This window comes from Dasypus novemcinctus, chromosome 8, assembly GCF_030445035.2.
Source record: "Dasypus novemcinctus isolate mDasNov1 chromosome 8, mDasNov1.1.hap2, whole genome shotgun sequence".
NCBI lineage: Eukaryota > Metazoa > Chordata > Mammalia > Cingulata > Dasypodidae > Dasypus > Dasypus novemcinctus.
In genome coordinates this window covers 22,829,087-22,852,125 of record NC_080680.1, presented here as the reverse complement: position 1 = coordinate 22,852,125, position 23,039 = coordinate 22,829,087, and the positions used below count along the sequence as shown (strand labels likewise).

The 23,039-nt window shown below is 39.9% G+C and overlaps 1 protein-coding gene and 1 long non-coding RNA gene across 5 annotated transcripts in view; one reads left to right on the top strand and one right to left on the bottom strand.

Annotated features, from left to right (window-relative positions):
* Window positions 1-3,372, bottom strand: part of AGTPBP1 (ATP/GTP binding carboxypeptidase 1) — a 255,124-nt gene extending 251,752 nt beyond the window's left edge. For 2 of the 4 annotated variants that reach the window (XM_071216649.1, XM_071216650.1), the window contains exon 1: window positions 3,176-3,372. In XM_071216649.1, the coding sequence (XP_071072750.1) occupies window positions 3,176-3,360 (185 nt within the window). In that variant the 5' untranslated portion in view covers window positions 3,361-3,372. The remainder of the gene's footprint in view (window positions 1-3,175) is intronic. The other 2 variants (XM_058301576.2, XM_058301581.2) reach the window with 1 other exon arrangement.
* The window catches only part of LOC105746402 (uncharacterized), an 89,126-nt gene continuing 69,019 nt past the window's right edge, over window positions 2,933-23,039 (top strand). The window contains exon 1 of the long non-coding RNA XR_001118791.4: window positions 2,933-2,997. This is a non-coding gene — a long non-coding RNA (uncharacterized lncRNA). The remainder of the gene's footprint in view (window positions 2,998-23,039) is intronic.

The following is a 23,039-nucleotide window of genomic DNA, read 5'->3' as shown; positions in this document are numbered from 1 at the left end:
ATACTGCAAAAGACTGAATGCAGAAGCACATATGAGAATCCACCTCCTATTAAACTAGACATTAGAGATTTACAATAATGTACAATGCCACCCTTTGCACTACGTATTTTTGTTTTGAAAAAGTGGTTGTTCCATTAAAAATATATTGCTTATATTAATATTTAAAGGGCTCATAATTGTCATTTTTAAAGGAATTAGTAAAAAATTTAATTTGTAATACAGTAAATATACACAGCAATAATCCAAAAAAATTTCTTTGGAATCATCAGTAATTTTAAGATTGTAAAAGGGTCTTGAAACCAGAAAGTTTGAGAACATCTGATTTAAAGAATAGAGGATGAATATGAGAAACCTACAAACCAAGATGTACATAAAAGCACTAATCATTAAAACTTTCCTAGGAAAATTTACATCAAAGTTGAAGAGGAATACAATATCAAATCACAACTAATCTCATCACATACACTATCAATGATGAAACAAAACAGAGAATGCTTAAATGGAAGTGTTTCTGTAAATACTGGTCATACCATGCAATATCCTGATCATTTCTAAACACATATATACCACTTATCTATTTTAATAGATATTATTTTTTATGGCAGTCAAAAAAACACCAAACTACAAACTCAAAAACAGGTGATTAAAATAGCAGCCATCACCAACATAAGGGAGACAATCCAAGGTTCTGTCAGAAGGGACAGACAGGGATACTTTAGCAGCTCTCTAGCAGCATCCCCAGAACACCCAGGCTCAGGGTCTAGCTGTTCTATTTAAAACTGGCTTACGTGGGTACAAGGCAGGACACTGAGACTAAGCTTTCATCTAGCCCCGTAGTAGCTAAAAGGTCATGGTGGAATTAATCTGCAATAGTAAGTCCCCATCAGCCCAAAGTCCTTCTTCAGGTTACTAAATCCCTTGGAAGACTGATGAAAGTAACAGTAATAATAATAATAATTAATGAGCACTTATTACAGCCAGGCTAAGCATTTTACAAGTATTGACTCATTTAAACATTATTATCCATATTTTTGGGTGGGAAAATTGAAGCATAAAGCAGATAAAAAACTTGCCTAAAGCAAAGCCAGGTTAAAAACCCAGACAATCTGACTCTGAGGTCCAACTCAACCACTGCATTAGAGTACACAAGCACAGTAACCAAAAATAATGCATAAGTTTAAAATTCAGTGCCCATCCTAGACAATCTGTTGGATTGTGATCCAATGCCTAAGAGAAGCTCCCAACTTGTACAGAGCCCTCTGACAGATTCATCCATTACTATTCACTCAGTGTTCAACTTCCAGATACCAGAGACTTCAAGAATTTTGGAAGGTGAATACTGGGGAGAAAGTTTTTTTTAAATCTAAAATGTAGATTATAATATAAAGTACATAACTTCACAAGTTCTCAGAGGTCTCTTTCCTCTGCTAGTGGAGGTAAAACCATTATTATATATAGGAGTCTGGCTAGTTTTCTAAAGACAATGCCTCAATTTAAGTCAATTTTTAGTTTCTTCTGTGAAACTTTAAATTATATTAATATGTTTAAATGTTGTGCAATGTTTGCTAACTACAGGAGAAGCTTTAAACTTATCCCTTCATTTCAGAGTCTAGAGTGATAATGAAGATCCAAATATGTAATGAATCAATTCAGAGAGTTTTGAGGCCATTAAAAATGAACCTATAACTTCATTATAGAATTTAACTCGATAAGTGGAATGGTAAACTGAACAAATTAAAACAGAACTCTGACTTAAGGATGAGATATAAGCAGTGGATAAGGAACTGTTCTGTCTACATAGGAAATGCTTATGTTTAGATCTTTAAGAGTTTTGTTTGGTTTTGCTTAACAGTTGGCACATGGTTTAAAATACATACCATTTAAAGCGCCTTAAATAATTTATTTTTTTGGCCTACTGAACTGAAAATATTCCACAACACAGTCACAAAAACAACTTTCTGGTTTTCTCAGGAGAAAAACTGCAATTTGTAAGAATAATTCAGAGGTTTTCAAGAAAAGTGATAACTCAATTGACATAAAGATTAAAAGACATAAAAGGTAAATGAAAATGAGTGATCAAAAGAACTGTTAAAAGTCCTTTCTGATTACCAATAGTCACTCAGTATAATTAAACCCTGCTACAATTTTGAGCACCTGGGAAAAAAAAAAAAAAACACACTCCCATCAGTCAGGATTAACATTGCCAAAGAAAATTTCCACAAAGTGTATTTGGTCATCAGCGGTGCTGGGAATTCGGGCACTAAATAAAGCAAGCTCGATTAAAAGGAAAAAGGGCTTTGGATTATCAAATCACATAGATCACACTATAATATACTAAAACTCCATTCTGGAGAAATGGCCGAAAAAGAATTTTCAAAACTGGACTGGTACTAATAAGAGGCTTAAATGGCACAAGAAAGGAAACCCACCATAAGGTCAAGGAAACCTTTGCATGCATTTGGGTTACAGGATTCTTAATACTTGCAACTAGGAACCCGCAACTCAGGAAGGCAGGCAGTAGAGAAACTCTGCACTGTCATCTAGGAGGATGTGATTCAAGTTCAAGACAAACCCACAAGGCGACAAGTTGTAAACAGAGAACACACTTCGGCACAAACCATCCCGAGAGAGGCGGCAAACCCGCTGACCTCAAATCAAATCCCAACTCGTTCCTCGGCCCATACCCCTGGATTTCCAAAGCTCTTCCCACATTTGGGCCGCCGGCTTACAAAAAGGGTGGGAGCTGGGGGCGGGGCGCGCTGGTCTCCAGCCCCGCCGCCCCCGGCTCGGCTCCGCGCCGCATCTCCGCGCTCGGGGCGTTGGAGAAAACGCAGGGCACAGGGCTGAGGCGGGGCGAGGGGGCGCCTGAGCGTTCCAGGGTGGGGGCGGGGGGCGGCGCTTTCCAGAAGCCAGCCGAACCTCCAAACCTACAGGGGTTTCCCTCAAGAACCGGTCCACCCACGCCCCCTATAGGACTAGCGTTACCCAACCTCTCAGGTAAGGGGCGGCGGGGTCCCAGGGAACAGACCCGGGCGGCCCGGGGTCGCTCCGCGCCGGCCTCTCCCGCCTCCAGGATCCGCCCGCGGATCCGGACAGCGGACAGGCGGCCAAGCGGACAAGCGGCGGCCAAAGGGCCCCCTGCCCCCGACGCGCGGAGGGCGGAGGGGGCTCTCACCAGTCAGGACCGGGCGCTGGCAGAGATGGGCCGAGCCGCAGCACTCGGCTCGGCGCCCGCGGCGCCGGCGGCTCCTCTCTGGGCGCACGGCTGCTCCCTCGCCGCCAGCCGCCCGATGTTTTCATACAAACCCCGGTGAAAGGCGAGGCGGAGGCGGCGGCGGCGGCGGTGGAACCTGCCCGCATCCCGGGCAACGTCAACGCGGCGCCCCGCCCACCGCACGCCCCGGCCAGCCGGCTCGCGCGCGCCAGGCGAAAAGGAGGGCGGGGCGCAAGCGCGACCGGGAGGACGGGCGGGGCGCACGCGCGGCGGGGAGGGACTAGCCCGGAGCCGCGGAGAACAGTCTGCGCGCCCCGCGGGCGTCTTCACACTGCTCCTGCGGCAGTGGTGCGCCCCTCGCCCGACCGAACCGTGCGCGGCCGTTTAAGTTTGTCAAATAGCCCTCCTGTACGTCCCAAATAGTGTCCCCGCCTTTTCTCGAAACTGAGTCGGTGCCATCTTAAGAGGATTTAGCCACAGTGGACAATCTGTTTTTACCTCTCCCCACGTGGTCCCTGGGGTCCCATCAGACCTTGGGGACCGCGTAAATGCGTAGACCTTCCCTGACTTCAGGGAGAATCAAATATAAGCTGAAGGGAACTTGTTACCACAGCTGGGCTTCCAGAAGACGACGAAATTGCATCTTGCAGCCAAACCTCAATGAATTGATGGCAGGATGCTGCAGCGAACAAAATAGCATGCTGATTTATTTTTGGCTTCTTTGTAATAAGCCTACATTCATTATGCCTACATATAGTCAACGAACATGACAATGCTAAATTGGCTGTTGAGGTGAAAAAACGGAATGTTTCTTCTAAGCCAATGTAATGTGTCAGAGATTAAATATTAATATAGCCTTCTTTTGTGATTTACTTAAATACTCCTTAATATTAAAAATCTTGACGTTATTTACTGTCCAGTAAATACTGACGTTATTTACTGGATCATTTTTGCTGTGTTTATGGTAGCTGGCAAGGAATGTAAAATTACTAGCGCCAGCTAGGAAAATAAACTAAAAGCCGTGAGGTCTTTGTTTTATTTTCTCATCATGTTTAAACAAAAATAAGACGGTGTGAAAGTGGTTGGAAAAATGATCCAAGGTGCACCACGAGTGCCACCTGTCATTGCTACCTTGACAGATGTCTTTATTCAGATAACCAGAAGACTGCCATTTTATAAGTGTCATAGATTCCCCATTGTGAGCGCCAATATTTAATTGTTTTAAAATAACTACATCCCAGAACATCCAATGTGAAAAGCCTTGAGTAAGAATATCTAATTGTCCGAGAACATTTACTACTATACAGAAATTACATGCAAGTAACAGACATGAAACTTTATTCAAAGGGCATATTCTGCAATGTAGAAAGATAGAGCTATAAATGTGGATGTGTGCGCTTGTAGAATTTGAATTCCACATCAGCAGTGCCCTTCAGTGTGGTTTGATGATCAGAACACAGATCCAGGGGATTAACTCACACAGCTAGGTGAAGATCAGATAATTCCAGCTGGCCACTCTGCACTATTTGAAACAGCTTCCTCAACAAACCTTATTCTGACATATAAAATTAAATATAATTACCTACCAGTTGTAGATCAGAGTCTGAGAATATAATGATAACCACTTAACTGGGATTCCTGAAATTTGTATAGCCAGTGCCTGGTAGATATTCAATATAAAATTTCAGTTTTGAGGAGGGAAAGGTAAGGATTGAAGGCAGTTCTATCTTTCTCCTTTATGCTGATTTCCCTACTTCCATGCACTTAATAGGATAAGAGATAAAATGCAAATTTACAACAAACTCTAGCCATAAGGTTTAGGACAGCCATGGACCTCTCAAAAGTCTGCAGCAATGTCCATCTGGAACCATAAATGTCAGGAGAGCAGGATCAATCATGAGGTTTTTGAAACATAACCAGTCCTACTGTTATAACTATCCAACATCATCATTCAACAATCAACAATTTATTGAGCACTTCTAATGTACCAGAAGAGACCCTCTTGAGATCCTCTGAGGCATTAGTCGAATGGTAACTCTCAACAAATTACCTAAACAGCTGCCCTGTGTCAAACTAAAAGGTTTACCACAAATAGAACAGGCAGCAGAAATATAGTAAGAGCAACCTGATCTGAACGTAAATGAAAGTGGCAATGCTATAAAATGGAGAGAAGCAACCCCAGCCATTCATGGTGGAGTGGTTTCTCATGGGGTCAAAATCTTTTACCAATGCAAATGGTTTCTAGCAGTTTCTGTGGTTGACTGTAAATGATATATGATTTGGACTGAGAAAAGATGAGTTTAAAGATCCATATGGGGAGAGGGAGGGAGGAATAGAATAGATGGAAGAGGGAGTAATTAGGGGGCAAGGTAATGTTCTGCTTGATTTTGCAATGATGGATACAGGCTATATTAAATTTCATCAAAATTTTATTAAAATGTACAGTCTAAAATGTAAACCGTAATGTAAACTACTGACCATGGCTAGTAGCTATGTTTCAATATTTGTGCATCAGTTGTAACAAATGTACCATCCACATGTAAAATGGTTATTAATAGGGGAGAGGGCAAAGGGGAGAGGATGTTGGGTTTATGGGAGTCCCCTATATTCTGTATGTGACTTTACTGTGACTTAAAACTTCTTCAAAGACAAAATGAAAAAAATTAAGACATTGGGAAGAAATGGAAGAAAATGCCACTGTACATACAGGACAACAGTTAACAGAGATGAAAGGTAAAACGTCAAAAAAATTTTTAATATTTTTCATTTTTTTGATATCCCAATTTTTTTTTTTAACTTTTACTTTACATTGCCACAGTGGGTATTGATTCACACAACAACTGAAAGAATAGTGAATTCCCATCCTGGGGAGCTCTGCCACATTCTCTAATGGAAGAGCAACAATCCTCCAAGTACAGGGCAATGACTAGTGAAGAAGGATGGTGGACCCTTGATATTAACGACTATGCTTATGAACCTTTTGCTCTTGAAATTGCAACTTAGCCTAGTGTGGTAGGGTGCCCAAGAGTTACCTCCCAAGAGCCTCCGTGTTGCTCAAATGTGGCCACTCTCTAAGCCAAGCTCAGCATGCAAATGGATTACCTTCCCTCCAGCGTGAGACATGACTCCTGGGGATGTGCCTCCCTGGCACCGAGGGATTACTACCAAGCACCGGCTGGTGATGCAATTGGAAAAAAAACCTTGAATGAAAGGGGGAAAACGTAAAGACAAATGAAATTTATTTGGCTAAGAGACTTCAAATTGAGTGGGAGGTCATCAGAGAGGTAACACTTATACATATCTCAGCAGGATCTCATAGACAGCCAAAGTAGATACTACCCCAAATAATGGGACTTCTGAGGGCTCTGGAGACACCTAGGTCCTGCAGTCATGGCAGATAGCCCCGGAGTTTGATACCTTGCTAGTGGGCCCTACTTTAGAGTTTGTGCTCCCGAGTGTGACAGAGTTGGACTCAGATGTGACTTCTCCGCACAAGCCTCTTCTGTCCCTTTTGTTTGAACCTATAATAGGCACTGGAGTTCGTAGGTGTATGTCCAAGAAACTTAAATCTCTGACCTGTCCATGTGCCAGATGGGTCCTGAGCCTCAGCAGAGTTGCAACACCTACTCTCCAGTTCATTGGACTCACCCAGGACAGTTAACAAGGAGGTGAGGATGGACAAACACCACACCAAAGAACTGAGAAAGTCTACAACTGCGAGCAAAAGAGTCCCATCCATCAGCCATAGGGGATCGAAACCTCCTGTCAATTAGAGGCGGAGTGGGCATCACCATCCAAGAATCCTCAGGATTGGGGAATAACATATGGACTAGAGTGAATTTACGGGTGTTCTACTATAGACTTATTATGTTTCTAGCAATGGAAGAAATTTTGTCATTGATGTGGAGACAGTGACCACTGGAGGTGCTGAAGGCAGGGAAAGGGAAAAAGAGGTGTAATATGGGGGCATTTTCGGGACTTGGAATTGTCCTGAATGACATTGCAAAGACAGATACAGGCCATTATATATCCTGCCATAACCTACAAAATGGAGTGGGAAAGAGTGTATACTACAATGTAAACTATAGTCCATGCTGTGTGGCAATGCTCCAAAATGTGTTTTCAATTGCATTGAATGTACCACACTAATGAAAGAGGTTGTTAATGTGGGGAAAAGTGAGAGGTGTGGGGAGTGGAGCATATAGGAATCCCTTATAATTTTTTATGTAATCTGTGTATCTTTTAAAAATAAATAAAAAATATATTTAAAAAAAAAGAGACCCTTCCCGTTATACTAAAAAAAATAAAATAAAATAAGATACATATATGTAAACCACATAACCAACACTTCCTTCTTTTGTGAAATAGAGCTTTAATATTCCTACCAAATATAAAATTTCAAAATTTGATATACCTTTGACCCTCTTACAGGCATTTGTCCTAAGGAAATACCCAAGGAAGTGTGCAATGTTCAACAGAAGGCACATGGTTAAATACATTATTGTACATCCATACAATAGATTGTTAGGAACCATTAAAATCATGCTGTAGAACAAGGTCTTCACCTGGAGCCCAATGAGTTTAATTCATGGAAAGACATGGATTTACCTTGAAGCAAATGAAGTGAGGGCCACACTTAAGCAGGGCCCCTGTGAGTGCTGAGTTGCTGAAAGTGAGAAGGGGAAGCCAGGTTGCAATCAGGAAGCATTTCTACATAAGCAGTTCTCATAAATTTCCTTCCTGAACAGCTCTCAGAAGAAAAGGAAGTGAATTTCCAGATCTCCATCAAGATACTGTGATTTCTCATTCTAAGTATTACTTTTACACATAATTTTGTGGGGCTCTCCCCCCCTTTTAGAAGGCTTCTCTACAGTGCAAGAAAAAGATAATTTATTATCATTTTTAGGTCAGTTCTCAATCCCAGAATCTAGACAAGTATTGTTATTTTTTTTCTCCTTAATAACAAAAACAAATCAATAATAAACTGTCTAATAAAAATCACAAATACTATAAGTACTTCCTTTTCCTACCTGATTGCTGATATTCATAAATTCACCTTCTCACGTTTAAGAAATACCCTGCAATGTCTAGCATATTATTGAGAAAAGCAAGTCAATGAAATGTATGGATTATATATTCCAATTTTAAGTTTGAAAACATTGATATTATAAAAAGTATATTCATTTATAATCTCATAAACAGCTCTGTAAGAAAAAATGCCATTTTATTTACTAGAATTACTGGAGGCGAGGGTGGGGTAGGGAATGTCCACTTTATTTTGAGTTGTTTAAAACTTTTTAAAGTAATTATACAACCTAAAATAATAAAATTAAAAACAAAAGGAATAAAGAGTGCACCCAAAATTATGTAAGCTTCAAGGCCCACAAAACCTGAATCTTCCTTCATGCGTTCACTGATAAATTTGATTTGTGTAGGTGCTACTTCTGGGGCTTAGGGAATATAGCTTTCATTAGATTATTTAAAATATATTAATACTATCTAAAGGATTAAGAACATGGCATAAGAGGAATATTAAATGACATAAAAACATATTCATGATATACTGTTAGGTACATTTGCAGATTATGTACAACATGATCCCCTTTTTAAAAAGGCATACTCGGTGGCAGACTTGGCCCAGTGGTTAGGGCGTGCGTCTACCACATGCGAGGTCCGCGGTTCAAACCCTGGGCCTCCTTGACCCGTGTGCAGCTGGCCCATGCGCAATGCTGATGCGCGCAAGAAGTGCCCTGCCACGCAGGGGTGTCCCCCGCATAGGGGAGCCCCACGCGCAAGGAGTGCACCCCGAAAGGAGAGCCGCCCAGCGCGAAAGAAAGTGCAGCCTGCCCAAGAATGGCACCACCCACACAGAGGGCTGACACAGCAAGATGACACAACCAAAAGAAACACAGATTCCCATGCGGCTGACAACGGAAGCATGCAAAGAAAGAAGATGCAGCAAATAGACACAGAGAACAGACAACTGGGGGGGAAGGGAAGAGAAATAAATAAATAAAATTTTAAAAAAGACATAGTCTTTAAATGTATAAAAATAAGACTGAAAGAATATACAGTAAAGATTTAACAATCTAAAACAATAGGTATCACTTGGTCGAATTAGAAGTCATTTTAAATTTATTCCTTTGATTATCAATGTTTATTAAATTTTCTAAATGGACACAAAATATTTTAACAAGAAAAAATTAAAAGCTATATTATTTAAATCTCTCATAATGAACATTCAAAATTGTTCAGTAGATTAAAGGTGCACTGCATATGCAAGTATGTTGTAAATCATAAAGCACTTATAAATGTTAATTATTGTTTTTCTCCAGCTTTAAAGCAGTCATAGAACACAGAGGACAATATGCTTCATTAGCCTAAAACTAATGGGGAATAATGGAAAGTCTCATTCACACATTAATCACTTCTGTCCCAGTCAACCGAGTGGATAATAATTTTTTCAAACACCAGTTTATGGGAGTATGATGAATTTGGATTTTTCAAGCAACAAATAAAAGTCGTCCAAAATTATCTTCATATATTCAACTTCGGGTTTCTAATGTAAGAAATAAATTTTCAAATTTTCATGAATTCGTGACTTAGCATAATTTACTATTTTAGGGCATTATGAAATATGGAGACACCTTCATCCTCTAAGGATTAGATCAGACTTTGATTCTTGTAATCACAATAAGATGAAAATTTCAGGACAATAATCAGATCCATGCAAGGGTTTATTTATTCCCCCAGGGCTGAGATTTGGACACAATTGGAAAGGACACAGCCGTGGCTTAAGGGATACCGAGAACTCTCTGTGGCACTATACTGGCAGAACTTACTGGAAATTTGCCCTGCTAAAGTGCTAGAGAAAGCTATTCACAGGGAGATATTTCATCAAAGGAACTGCCCACTGGGTGCTGGTAGCCACCATGTACTTCAGGAACCATGTGTTGGAGAAGCTACCCAAGGGGACTCAGTTTTGGTTGCTACTGTTGGAGATTAGGCACTCAGCAGAAGGGTTAGCTGGGCCAGCCTTACTAAGGATAAGCTCATGCATAGCCCCATTCCTGCCACCCTGGCCATTTTGTACATGGGTCATCGCGAAAACACTGGGATGGTTGGGGAAGTAGACTAACATCCACAGAGAGCATCAGTTTGTGCATCGGATTATTATTATGTTTAATAAACATATCTGTACATATGCTACATACAAACACACACACACTTCTGGACATCTCTCATTACAGATTCCAGACATGGACAAATATACTGCTCAAAGTTCTGTCCACTAGTTGGATTTTCCTTCAGCCTTGTCCTTCAGTCACCCCTGAATGGGGTGGTACTGCTGCAGCTGTCCACTCTTAGGTAGTGCCAGCATATTGTACAGACTGATCTGTGAACCAGGATAGATTTAGTTATTCCTCAGTCAACTCGTCATATATACAATATCCTTAAAATATCTAGGTTTTCTGTAATGCTTTCAGCCTTCCTATAGGTGGGGAACTTTGATTTTCCAAAGGACTCTGGGCTATAAACCTGCAGTTCGTATCTTAAAAATTAAAGGTCAGACAACTGCATGTTTTTCCAGGGCCTTTCTATTGAGTCTCTGCAGGCTCAAAAGGCTTTTTTTTTTTTTTTAACTTTTTTTAATTAGAAAAGTTTTGGGTTTACAGAACAATCATGCATAAAATATAGGATTCCCAATACCACCCTATTAGTAACACTTTGCATTAGTGTGGTACATTTGTTACAATTGAAAAGAGCACATTTTTATAATTGTTCTATTAATTATAGTCCATAGTTTAACACAGGAGTTACTGTTTATGTTGTGCAGTTCCATGGATTTTTAAAAAATTTATATTCTAGTAAAATATACAACCTAAAATTTCCCCCTTTTAATCACATTCAAATACATAATTCAATGCTGTTAATCATGTTCACAATGCTGTACTACCATCACCACCATCCATTATCAAAAATTTTCCAGTGTCCCAAATAGAAACTCTACCTTTTAAGTCTTAACTCTGTATTTCCTACTCCCAACCCAACCCTGGTTAATTATACTCTAGATTCTGACTCTGTGAATTTGCATTTTCTAACTCTCATATCAGAGAGCGCATAAAATATTTCTCCTTTTTTGTATGGCTTATTTCACTCAACATGATGTCTTCAAAGTTCATCCATGTTGTTGCATGAAACAGAACATCATTCCTTTTTACAGCTGATTAATATATACCACATTTTGTATATCCATTCATTAGTTAGTGGACATTGGGTTCCTCCATCTTTTGACCATTGTGAATAATGCCATTATGGTCATTAGTGTCCAAATATCCCTGCTCTCAATTCTTTTGGGTATTTACTTACAAGTGGGATTACTGGGCCGTGTGGTTCTTCTATTCTTAACTTTCTGAGAAACTTCCAAATTGACTTCCATAGCAGCTGTATCATTTTACATTGCCACAAAGAATGGATGAGTGGTCATTATTTCTCCACATCCTCTCCACCTATCTTTCCTTTTTTTTTTTTTTTTTCAGGTGCCAGGTCTGGGGATTGAATCCAGGACTTCTCATGTGGGAAGGTGGCACTCAACTACTGAGTCACATCTGCTTCCCTGAGTTGGTTTTTTCATTTGCTTGTTGTTTGTTGGTTGGTTTTAGGAGGCACAAAGAACAAAATCCAGGACCTCCCATGTGGGAAATAGGTACTCAACTGCTTGAGCCACATCCCCTCTGCTCTATCTTTTTAATAGAAGCTATTCTAGTGTATATGAAATGGTATTTCATTGTGGTTTTTTACTTGAATTTCCCTTATGGCCAGTGATATTAAGCAACATTTCATATGCTTTTGGTTATTTGTATATCTTCTTTGGAGAAAGAGCTGTTAAGTCTTTTGCTCCTTTTTTTAAAAAATTGGGTTGTCTTTTTGTTGTTGAGTTGAAAGTGTTCTTTATATATTTCCATATTAAGCTCTTATCAGATAAATGGTTTCCAAATATTTTCTTCAGTGGTGTAGGAAGTCATTTACTTTCATGGTAAAGTGCTTTGAGGCACAAACATTTTAATTTTCAGGAGGTCCCATGTATCTAATTCTCTTTTGTGGCTTGTGCTTGGGATGTAAAGTCTAAGAAACCATTGCCTAACTCAAGGTTCTAAAGATGCTTCCCTATGTTTTTCTTCTAAGAGTTTCCTAGTTCTTATACTTAGGTCTTTAATCCATCTTGACTTAATATTTCTATGTAGTATGAGGTAGAGTTCATCTTCATTGTTTTGCAAATGGAGATCCAGTTTTCCCAGCACCATTTGTTGAAAAGACTATTCTTTCCCAATTGAGTAATCTTTGTCTCCTAGCTAAAAATTGGTTAACCATAAATGTAAGAGTTGATTTCTGAGCTCTCAATTAGATTCCATTAATCTATATGTCTGTCCTTGTGCCAGTACCATGCTGTTTTGATTACTCTGGGCTTTGTAGTAAGTTTTAAGATTGGGAAGAGTGAGTCCCCCAACTTCATTCTTCTTTTTCAAGATGGTTTTGAGGGAAGTGGATGTGGCTCAAGTGATAGGACTTCCTCCTACCATATAGGGGGACCTGGGCTCAATCCCTGGGGCCTCCTGGTGAAAAAGAAGAAGAGGAAGTGTGCCTGCATGGTGAATCAGTGCCTGCACTGTAAGCCAGTGGCCATGCAAGTGAGTCATGCAGCAAGATGATGATGCAACAAAAGAGAGACGAAGAGGAGAGTGAAGGTGAAGTGCAGCAGAGACCAGGAACTGAAGTGGCACAATTAACAGGGAGCCTCTCTCCACATCAGAGGTCCCCAGGATCGAATCCTGGTGAATCCTAGAGGAGAAAAAATGAGAAGAAAAGATGAAAAGAGATCACACAATGAATGGACAAAGACAGCAAAAATAGCAGGGTGAGGGAGGAGAAGGGGGATAAATAAATGAATACATTATTTAAAAAAAGAGATAGTTTTAGCTATTTGAGCCCCTTATCCTTCCATATAAATTTGTTGATTGACTTTTCCATTTCTGCAAAGAAAGTTGTTGGAATTTTGATGGGGATTGCATTTAATCCATAAATTGCTTTTGAGAGAATTGACATCTTAACAATATTTAGTCTTCCAGCCCATGAACACAGAACGTTCTTCCATTTATTTAGGTCTTCTTTGATGTCTCTTAGCAATTTTTGTAGTTTTCTGTGTACAAATTCTTTACATTCTTGGTTAGATTTGTTACTCAGTGTTTGATTGGTTTTCTTTAAAGATTTTATTTTATTTCTCCCCACCCCCTCATTGTTTGCACTCATTGTCTGTTTGCTGTGTGCTCATCTTCATTTTAGGAGACATTTCATTTTTGGGACTTCCCATGTGGTAGGCAGGAGCTCAATCACTTGAGCCATATCTGCTTCCCATTGATGTTTGATTCTTTTAGTTGCTATTATAAATGGAATTTTTTCCTTATTTTTTCCTCTGATTCTTCATTACTAGTATATAGAAATACTGCTGATTTTGGAATGTTCATCTTATACCCCAGTGGTATCATTTATTAGCTCTGGGAAATTTGTTGTCGATTTTTCACAATTCTCTGTATACAGAATCATGCCATCAGGAAATAGGGAAAGTTTTACTTCTTCCTTTCCAATTTGGGTGAGTTTTATTTCTTTTTCTTGCCTAAATTCTCTGGCTAGAACTTCCACTACAATGTTGAGTAACAGCGGTGACTGTGGCACCCTTGTCTTGTTCTTGAACTTAGAAGGAAAGTGTTCAGTCTTTCACCACTTAGTAGAATGTTAGCTGTCGGTTTTTCACATAGACCCGTTAGCATGTGGAGGATGTTTGTTTCTATTCCTAGGATTCTAAGTGATTTTTGTCAGGAAGCAGTGCTAGATTTTGTCAAATTATCTTTTCTACATCAATTGAGTTGATCCTTACGTTTTCCCCCTTCATTCTGTTAGAGTAGTGTGTTACATTATTTTCTTATGTGGAACCAACCTTGAGTACCAGGGATAAATATCCTTTGATCATGGTGTCTAATTCTTTTATTGTGCTGTTGCATTCAGTTTGCTTGTATTTTATGGAAGATTACTGAGTCCCTATCTATGATATATTGATCTACAATTTTCTTTTCTTGTGATATCATTACCTGGTTTTTGTATGAGAGTGATGTTAGCCTCGGAATGAATTAGGGTGTATTCCCTTCTCTTCAATTTTTGGAAGAATTTGAGCATGATTGGCATTGATTCTTTTTGGGGTGTTTAGTAAAGTTCCTCAGTGAAACCATCTGGTCCTAATCTTTCCTTTGTTGGAAGGTTTTTTGGTTACTGATTCAATCTCTTCACTAATTATTGGTTTGTCGAGAACTTGTATTTCTTCTTGGGTCATTATATGGAGTTTGTGTATTTCTACAATTGTGTCCATTTCTTCTGGGTTATTTAATTTGTAGGCATACATAGTATCCACTTAAAGTCCTTTCTATTTTCGTGGAGTTGATAGTAATGTCACCCATTTCACCCATTTCATTCCTAATTTTAAGCATTTGTGTCCTCTATTTTTTTTCTTTCTCAATCTAGCTAAAGGTTTATCAGTTTTATTGATCTCTTCAAAGGACCAAATTTTGGGGGGGTGGGGAGATGGGGGAGCCAGCTGCCTACTCCTATCTGGACATGAAAATAGAGAAAAGGTTCTTGGGTGAAGTATACATTTTTAAAGAAGCAACTTTTGTTTTTGTTGATTCTCTCTATTGTTTTCTACTTCTCTGTTTCATTTCCACTCTTTAGTTCCTTTCTTTCGCTGGTTTTGGGTTTAGTTTGCCCTTCTTTTTCTAGTTCTTCCAGTTTAAGGTTAGGTCTCTTATTTGAAGTCTTTCTTCTTTTTTAAAGTAAGCAGTTAGAGCTACATATTTCCCTTTCAGCACTGCCTTTGCTGCATCCCATAAGTTTTGCTGTGTTGTATTTTCCTTTTCATTTGCCTCAAGATACTTATTAATATCCCTGGTGATTTCCTTTTTAACCCATTGGTTGTTTAAGAGAATGTTAATTTCCACATATTTGTGAATTTTCCATTTCTCCCTTTGTTATTGATTTCCAACTTCATTCCATTGTGGTCAGAAAGATACAGTGTATGGTTTCAATATTTTTTAATTTATGGAGACTTGTTTTGTGACATAACATATAGCCTATCCTTGAGAATGATCCATGTGCTCTTGAGAAGAATGTGTATCTGTTGTTTTGGGGTGAAGTGTTCTATATGTCTGGTAGCTCTAGTTGGTTTAGAGTATCATTCAAGTCTTGTATTTCCTTATTGATCTTTTCTCTAAATGTTCTATCCATTATTGAAAGTGGTATATTAAAGTCTCATATTATTAATGTAGAACCATAAATTTCTCCCTACAAATCTGTCATTATTTGCTTCATATATTTAGGGACTTAGCTGTTAAATGCATATATATTTATAATTGTTACATTCTTGTGGAATTGACCCCTTTTTCAGTATATGTCAGTCTTAGGCCATCATAACTGTTTTCACTTAAAACCTGTTTTATCTGATATTAATATAGCTACTCCAACCCTCTTTTGGCTACTACTTGCATAATCTGTTTTTGTTTTTTTCATCCTTTCACTTTCAATCTACTTATTTATTTGAATTTAAAGTGAGTCTCTTGTAGACAGCATATAGTTGGGTCATACTTTTTAAAATCCATTCTGTCAATTTCTGCCTTTTGATAGTTTAATCTATTTACATTTAAAGTCACTTCTGATAATGCTGGGCTTTCTTCTGTATGTTAACCATTTTGTTATTTAGTCCTTGTAAGTCTTATACCTATTTTGCCCCTCAATTTTTCCATTAATGCCTATGTTCATATTTATTTGAAATTTTGAATTATATGATAGTGAGTCCCTTGTCATCTATATTTTTCATACATTTTCCCATGGTTACCATGGGGTTAAAATGTAATATCCTAAATATATAACAAACATATTTGATTTGATATCAGCTTGACTTCAATAACATTCACAGGGAAGTGGATTTGGCCCAACGATAGGGCACCTGCCTACTACACGGGAGGTCCAAGGTTCAAACCCAGGGCCTCCTGACCCGTGTGGAGCTGGCCCACACGCAGTGCTGATGTGCGCAAGGAGTGCTGTGCCACACAGGGGTGTCTCCCACGTAGGGAGCCCCAAGCACAAGGAGTACACCCCATAAGGAGAGCCACCCAGCGCAATAAAAGTGCAGCCTGCCTAGGAATGGCACTGCACACACAGAGAGCTGATGCAGCAAGATGACGCAACAACAACAACAAAAAGAGACACAGATTCTGGGTGCTGCTGACAAGAATACGAGTGGACACAGAAGAACACACAGCGAATGGACACAGAGAGCAGACAACTGGGTGGGGGGTGCGGGGAAGGGGAATAAATAAAAAATAAATATTTAAAGAAAAATAGCATTCACATACACTGTTACTAATATCCCTCTGTCCCCCCATCTTTTTTTTTTGTATTTGTTATCAATTATATCTTTATATACCTTATATCCAAAACCATAAGTTTATCATCACTTTTTATGCATTTGCAGTTTAGCATCTGTAAGAAGTTATATAATAAAATATACAAGACAATAATACTGTCATTTATAATTACCCAAATAGTTACCTTTACTCTAAGTCTTTCTTTTTTTTTTTAAAGATTTATTCCTCCCCCCTTTGAGTTTGTGCTCACTATCTGCTCTCTGTGTCTGTTCATTGTGTGCTGTCTGTGTCTGCTCATTTTCTTTTTAGGAGGCACCAGGAACCAAACCTGGGAACTTCCATATGAAACACAGGAGCCCAACCTCTTGAGCCACCTCAGCTCCCTGCTTGTTGTGTCTCTCATTGTGTCTCCTCGTTGTGTCATCTTGTTGTATCAGCTTGCCACACCAACCCATCATGTCAGCTCACTATTTTGTTCATCTTCTTTAGGAGGCACCAGAAACTGAACCCAGGACCTCCCATGTGGGAGGGTGGTGCCCAATTGCTTGAGCCACATCCACGTCCCCTTTTTTTCTTTATACTGCTTTGAACCACTGTAAAGTATCCTTTCCTTTCATTCTGAAGAACTCCCTTAGCATTGCTTGTAAGGCAGATCTAGTGGTGATGACCTGCTTCCGCTTTTGTTTATCAGGGAATGTCTTAATCTCACCGGCATTTTTTAAAGGAAATCTCACCAGATGTAAAATTCTTGTTTAGCAATTGTTTTCTTTAAGCACTTTAAGTATTTCAACCCACTGCTTTCTTTCCTCCCTTGTTTGTTGAGAAATCAACACTCAATCTTATTGGGACTCCTTTGTATATAACGCATTGCTTTTCTCTTGCTGCTTTCAGAACTCTCTACTTGTCTTTTGTATTCAACAGTTTGATCAGTATGTGATGGGGTGTATCTTACTTCAAGTTTATGCTTTTTGATGTTCTCTGGGATTTTGGGAAATGCATATTCATGCCTTTTGCTAGGTTTAGTAAGTTTTCTGTATTCTTTGAATATTCCTTCCTCACCTTTCTTTCTTTTTTCTCCCTCTGAGACTCCCATATGCATATATGTGTGCTTGATGGTGTCACAGAAGCCTCTTAGGCTATTTGTAATTCTTTTTTCTTTCTCTTCTTCAGTCTGACTCATTTCAATTGTCTTATCTCCTAATTCACTGATTCTGCAGCCAGATCCAATCTGCTAGTGAAACCTTCCTGGGATTTTTAAATTTCAGTTATTGCAGTCTTCAACTCCAGTAGTTCTGCTCAGGACCTTTAAAAAACTTATTTCTCTTTATCGAGATTCTCTTATTGTTCATTCACTGTTTTAATGATATCCTTTTAGTTTTTTCCTCGAGCGTATTGAAGATCGTTTTTTAAAAGTCTTTGTCCCATATGTCTGTAGTCTGGTCTTCATTGATGTTTTCTGGGTTGTTTTTCCTTTCCTTTGAATGGGCCATCAGTTCTGTTTCTTTGTTTACCTTACCTTTTTTTTTTTAACACACTGTACATTTTAATATTTTTAAATGTTAACTCTGGGATTTATTCCCTGAGATATGTTTCTTGAATTTGTACCCAAGCTGGGAATACGTCAGAGATTTTCTTGAGTGCCAGCCCTCCTCTCGGGAAGGTCCACCCAAGGCAAATACAAAGTATAGGGTCTTCCCTGTCTTTTCTGGGCCTGTGTCCCATCCTAGGCTTGTGCTTGCTAGTAGCCTTAGGAGTTCCCTTGTTTTACAATTTAATGCCTTGTCCACTTCTCAGGAGACAGATCTTCTCCCTCTCCTGGGTGTTCCATTGCTGAACTTAAAGCAGGTAAACCTTCTCCCAGGCTATCCATCTCAGTTGTTTCTTACAAGGGCTTTAATTGTCCCAAGCTGCTTTTGCCAGAGGGAAAATTCTGGCAGAAGGGTCATGCCAGAGAGAAGTTTCGCAAAGTCAGTCTTTCCCAGATGGATCAAGGCGGGGAACCATCAAAGGGAGCAGCGGCCAGCTTCAAACTGCCCTGGAAGGGGATCAAAGAGGACGCAAGAAGGGTGCCAGGAGCTTCTTCCATGGCTCCCCAAACCTGTGCTTTCTTGTCGTGCCCAGCCAATGCAGCTCTCCACCTGCCTTCCACAGCTCTGAGGAAGCATACCATGTTTAAGTCTCCTCTGCCTCCTTTGTCTGGGTTGGGTTGGAATAGTGGCTGCCCTCAGAGACCAGACCCCAGGCAGCCAAACTAGATCATCAAAAACTTGATTAATGATCAGTCCATGCCTACCCTGGATCTTGGGGAAGTAGATTTTTATGTCCCTTTCTGGCACCAGCAAGCAATGCAGGAGCCAGTTCCAGAGATCAGAAGGAATTCTTCCTCAAAACTATATCTTCCTCCCCTTCTTGAATTTCTACCCTAAAGAATTTAGACTCAAAACTTCAACCAGTATTTTCAGCCTCCTGCCTGTTCCATGAAATTCAGGCTTGCCAGCCCCACAATCATGTAACCCAATTCCTTATAATGACTCTCTTAATATATGTATACATATATATATCCTATTGGTTTTGTTTCTGTTAGGAACCCTAACTGATACACATGTTGAGACCCATGTTGGACTTCTAATCTACAAAACTGTAATATAATAAATACATGTTGTTTTAAGTCACTACATTTGTTGTAATTTGTGAGAGCAGAAATAGAAAACTAATACCACCTCCATGTTGGCTATATACAAATAATGGGCCCACCACCAAGAGCTACCATATTTATAAGGACCTCCTAAACACACGTTACCTAATCACTTCTAAATGTGATTATTCTGAGATTTTTTTTTTCTTTTTAACTCTCTAAGCAGAAAATGTGGATATGTTCTTTTCTTCTGAATTGGAGAAATTCCCATCATTTTGTAATTAAAGAAGGAACTCATTTTATGCAACATACATTTCAAAACCCTTCATGTAAGTTGAAAATTGTGCATAATAGCAAACCCATTATTTAATAAGTATTTCTTATATGAACATACCAATCATATTTTTAAAAATATATTTTATTACAGAGGTTGTATACTTGTAAAGCAATCATACACATGTTTAAATTCCCATACAATACCCCTTCACCAATATACCACACCATAGTGGAACATTTGTTACAGATTATGAAATAATATCATCAGACTATTACCACCACCATGGTCCATAGCATACATTTAGCACACTTTTTCCATACACCTCCATTATCAACATAGTACATCCTTGGCATTGATGCAAAAATTTTACAGTATTGCTATTAACCACAGTTATAGGTCACACCAATTATAGTTTTCCCATGCTTCTCCACATTCCCACCACTCTGCAATAGTGATATACATCTGCTCTAGCTCACAGAAAGACACTCTTGTATTTGTACCCTCAACCACCTCTGGGTTCACTGTGTTATTCATTACCTAGATTATTCTTTAGCTTTCTTTCAATTGACATTTTCTTCTCCAGACTACCCTTTTCATCCACAGTCCTATTTATAAACTGGTTGCTACTCACTATAATATGTTACCATCAACTCTATCCATTTCCACACTTTTACAGTCAAGTTAATTAAAACTTCTACACACATTAAGCATCAGTAGTTCTTCTCGACCCTCCCCTTATCTCCTTAAAACCTTTACTCTAGATTTTAACTCCATGTGTTTATTCTTAGCATTTAGTTCATATTAATGAGACCATGCAATATTTGTCCTTTTGGTTTTTTTTGTTTTTTTTTTAATTGACTTTGTAATAATATTACATTAAAAATATATATGTGAGGTCCCATTCAACCGCACCCCCCCACCCCCCTCTCCCCCCCCCCCAACAACACTCGTTCCCATCATCATGACACATCCATTGGATTTGGTAAGTACATCTTTGGGCACCTCTGCACCTCATAGACAATGGTTCACATCATGGCCCATACTCTCCTCCATTCCATCCAGTGGGCCCTGTGAGGATTTACAATGTCCGGTGATTACCTCTGAAGCACCATCCAGGGCAGCTCCATGTCCCAAAGACGCCTCCACCTCTCATCTCTTCCTGCCTTTCCCCATACCCATCGTCCACCATGTCCACTTTTCCCAATCCAATGCCACCTCTTCTATGTGGACATTGGATTGGTTGTGTCCATTGCACCTCTATGTCAAGAGGAGGCTCAGATTCCACATGGATGCTGGATGCAATCCTCCCATTTTCAGTTGTAATCACTCTAGGCTCCATGGTGTGGTGGTTGTCCTTCTTCAACTCCATCTTAGCTGAGTGTGGTAAGTCCAATAGATCAGATTGTAGGTGCTGGAGTCTGTTGAGGCTCAGGACCTGGCTATCACATTGTCAGTCCAGAGATTCATATCCCCTAAATATATCTTAAACCCCAACATTAACTGCACCTCCAGCACATTAGCATGAAAGTCTTATGAAGGGAGATCCCATCTGAGTCCAGATTCATCACACATAGACACCATTTCCAAAGAGGGGCCATCTGCCCTGGTAGTTAACCCCATCGGCCATGACCATAACTCCCATGGGTCTCTTTAGCCCTCAAAGGAACCAATATCTGGGGGTTGTATCTGCTTTATCTGTCTCTCTGACTCTGCTCAGTTGTGCATGAGGGCAATCCTTCTGCCAGCCTCCAGACTCTTTTTTAGAAACTCGTAGCCATATAAACTCATTTCTCCTTTCCATTTCCCCCTTACTTTAGGTCAAACAGCATTTTAAAGTCATGGTATTTTATGTAGACATGGATATTCTGCTGATCCACATTGAACCTTCCGTATAAGGTCATTTTCCAGTTGCATCATCAGTTGGTAGTTGATAGTGGTCCCTCGTTGCCAGGGAGGCTCATCCCCGGGTGTCATGTCCCACGCTGGGGGGAAGGCATTGCATTTACATGCTGAGTTTGGCTTCGAGACTGGCCACATTTGAGTAACATGAAGGCTGACAGGAGGAAATTCCCAGGCACAATGTTGCTCTAGGCCTTGTTCTTATTTTAGGTTTATCAGCTCACAAGCATAGTCATTAGCATCAGGGGCTCACTGTTGAACCCTCACTCCCTCCCGGTCCCCGCCACTGTACCTGGGAGACTGTCGCTGCTCCCCTAGGGACCACGACAGAGCACCACTGGCCAGGAACCCAGTACCCCCCCTGCTGTGGTTTTTAATTGTTGCCACTATGAGTATAGCCAAACATTACCATGCACCCTGGACATATGTTCTGTACAGCTCCCTGTCAGCCATATATCACCTGTCATTGGTATCCCATACCAGTATCCCTCCATTGCCATTGTTGAAACACTCTGTGATCCAGAACTCCCCGAAATTTGAAGCCCAATATAATGTCATGGTCCCTTACTAGGGAATGGCATATAGCGATGGGTTTAAAGGATAGATAAAGAACTTGGATAAAGTTAGATAAAGAGCTTAGATAAAGAATGTTGACTTGAAAAAATTCCACATCCTATCTTTTTCTTTTTTTTTTTTTTCCCCCCCCCTAATTATTCAGCTTTTCTTCACAGGAGTCCTAGACCACAGCAATGTACATATATAATATACAGCACTCCCACACATCCACCAGGAAACCTTTTCCCTTCCACAGTGATACTCTTACGCCCTATTCATATCATATTTACTTAAAGTGATGTACAGAGTCTGAGACATTAGCTTTCTAACAAGGTGACATCTGTGCTTACATTATGGTGCATACTTTAGGATACACAGTTCTTTACATTTTTAGTTATCCTATGTTTTACATTATGGTTTGCATTATCAGTCTGTCATCTCCTATATGTTATGGTGTAATATTGCATGTTTTATATCCATCCTTGTGTACTCTCAAGAAACTCCTCTCTTACCCCCCATTTACTTTGGTTCCACACATTTAACGTCCATTTTCCCTTCCACCTTGGTGCCCACAGTGACAGCCAACCTCCGTTTCCTGAGGAGCCACTTCCAGAGATAGATGGAATAGTGTTCAGGGCCTAACTTGCTCAACTGCCTCAATGCCCTGGGAGCCACCCTTTCTCTCGAGGGATACAGTTCCCTCTATTGGATGGCATTAGTCCTCCCCAGGATGTGGGTCCACCCCCACTCTCACTACTTGGGTTTCTACCCCATGGTGTCACCCACTCTGGCAGAATGAGCATTTAGACATTCCCCAGGAGCCCGTCCTGCATCAGACCCTCCCCTCCGAGCATTCTAAACAGGTAACCCTCTTTATTATATTTTGATATGATTTTCTCGGCATTTTACTCTCCACCAACACCTGACCCTCTCCTGTGTTCGTATGCTACCCCTCCCTCCCCCCACTTTTGGGCAACGTTACCCATCCGT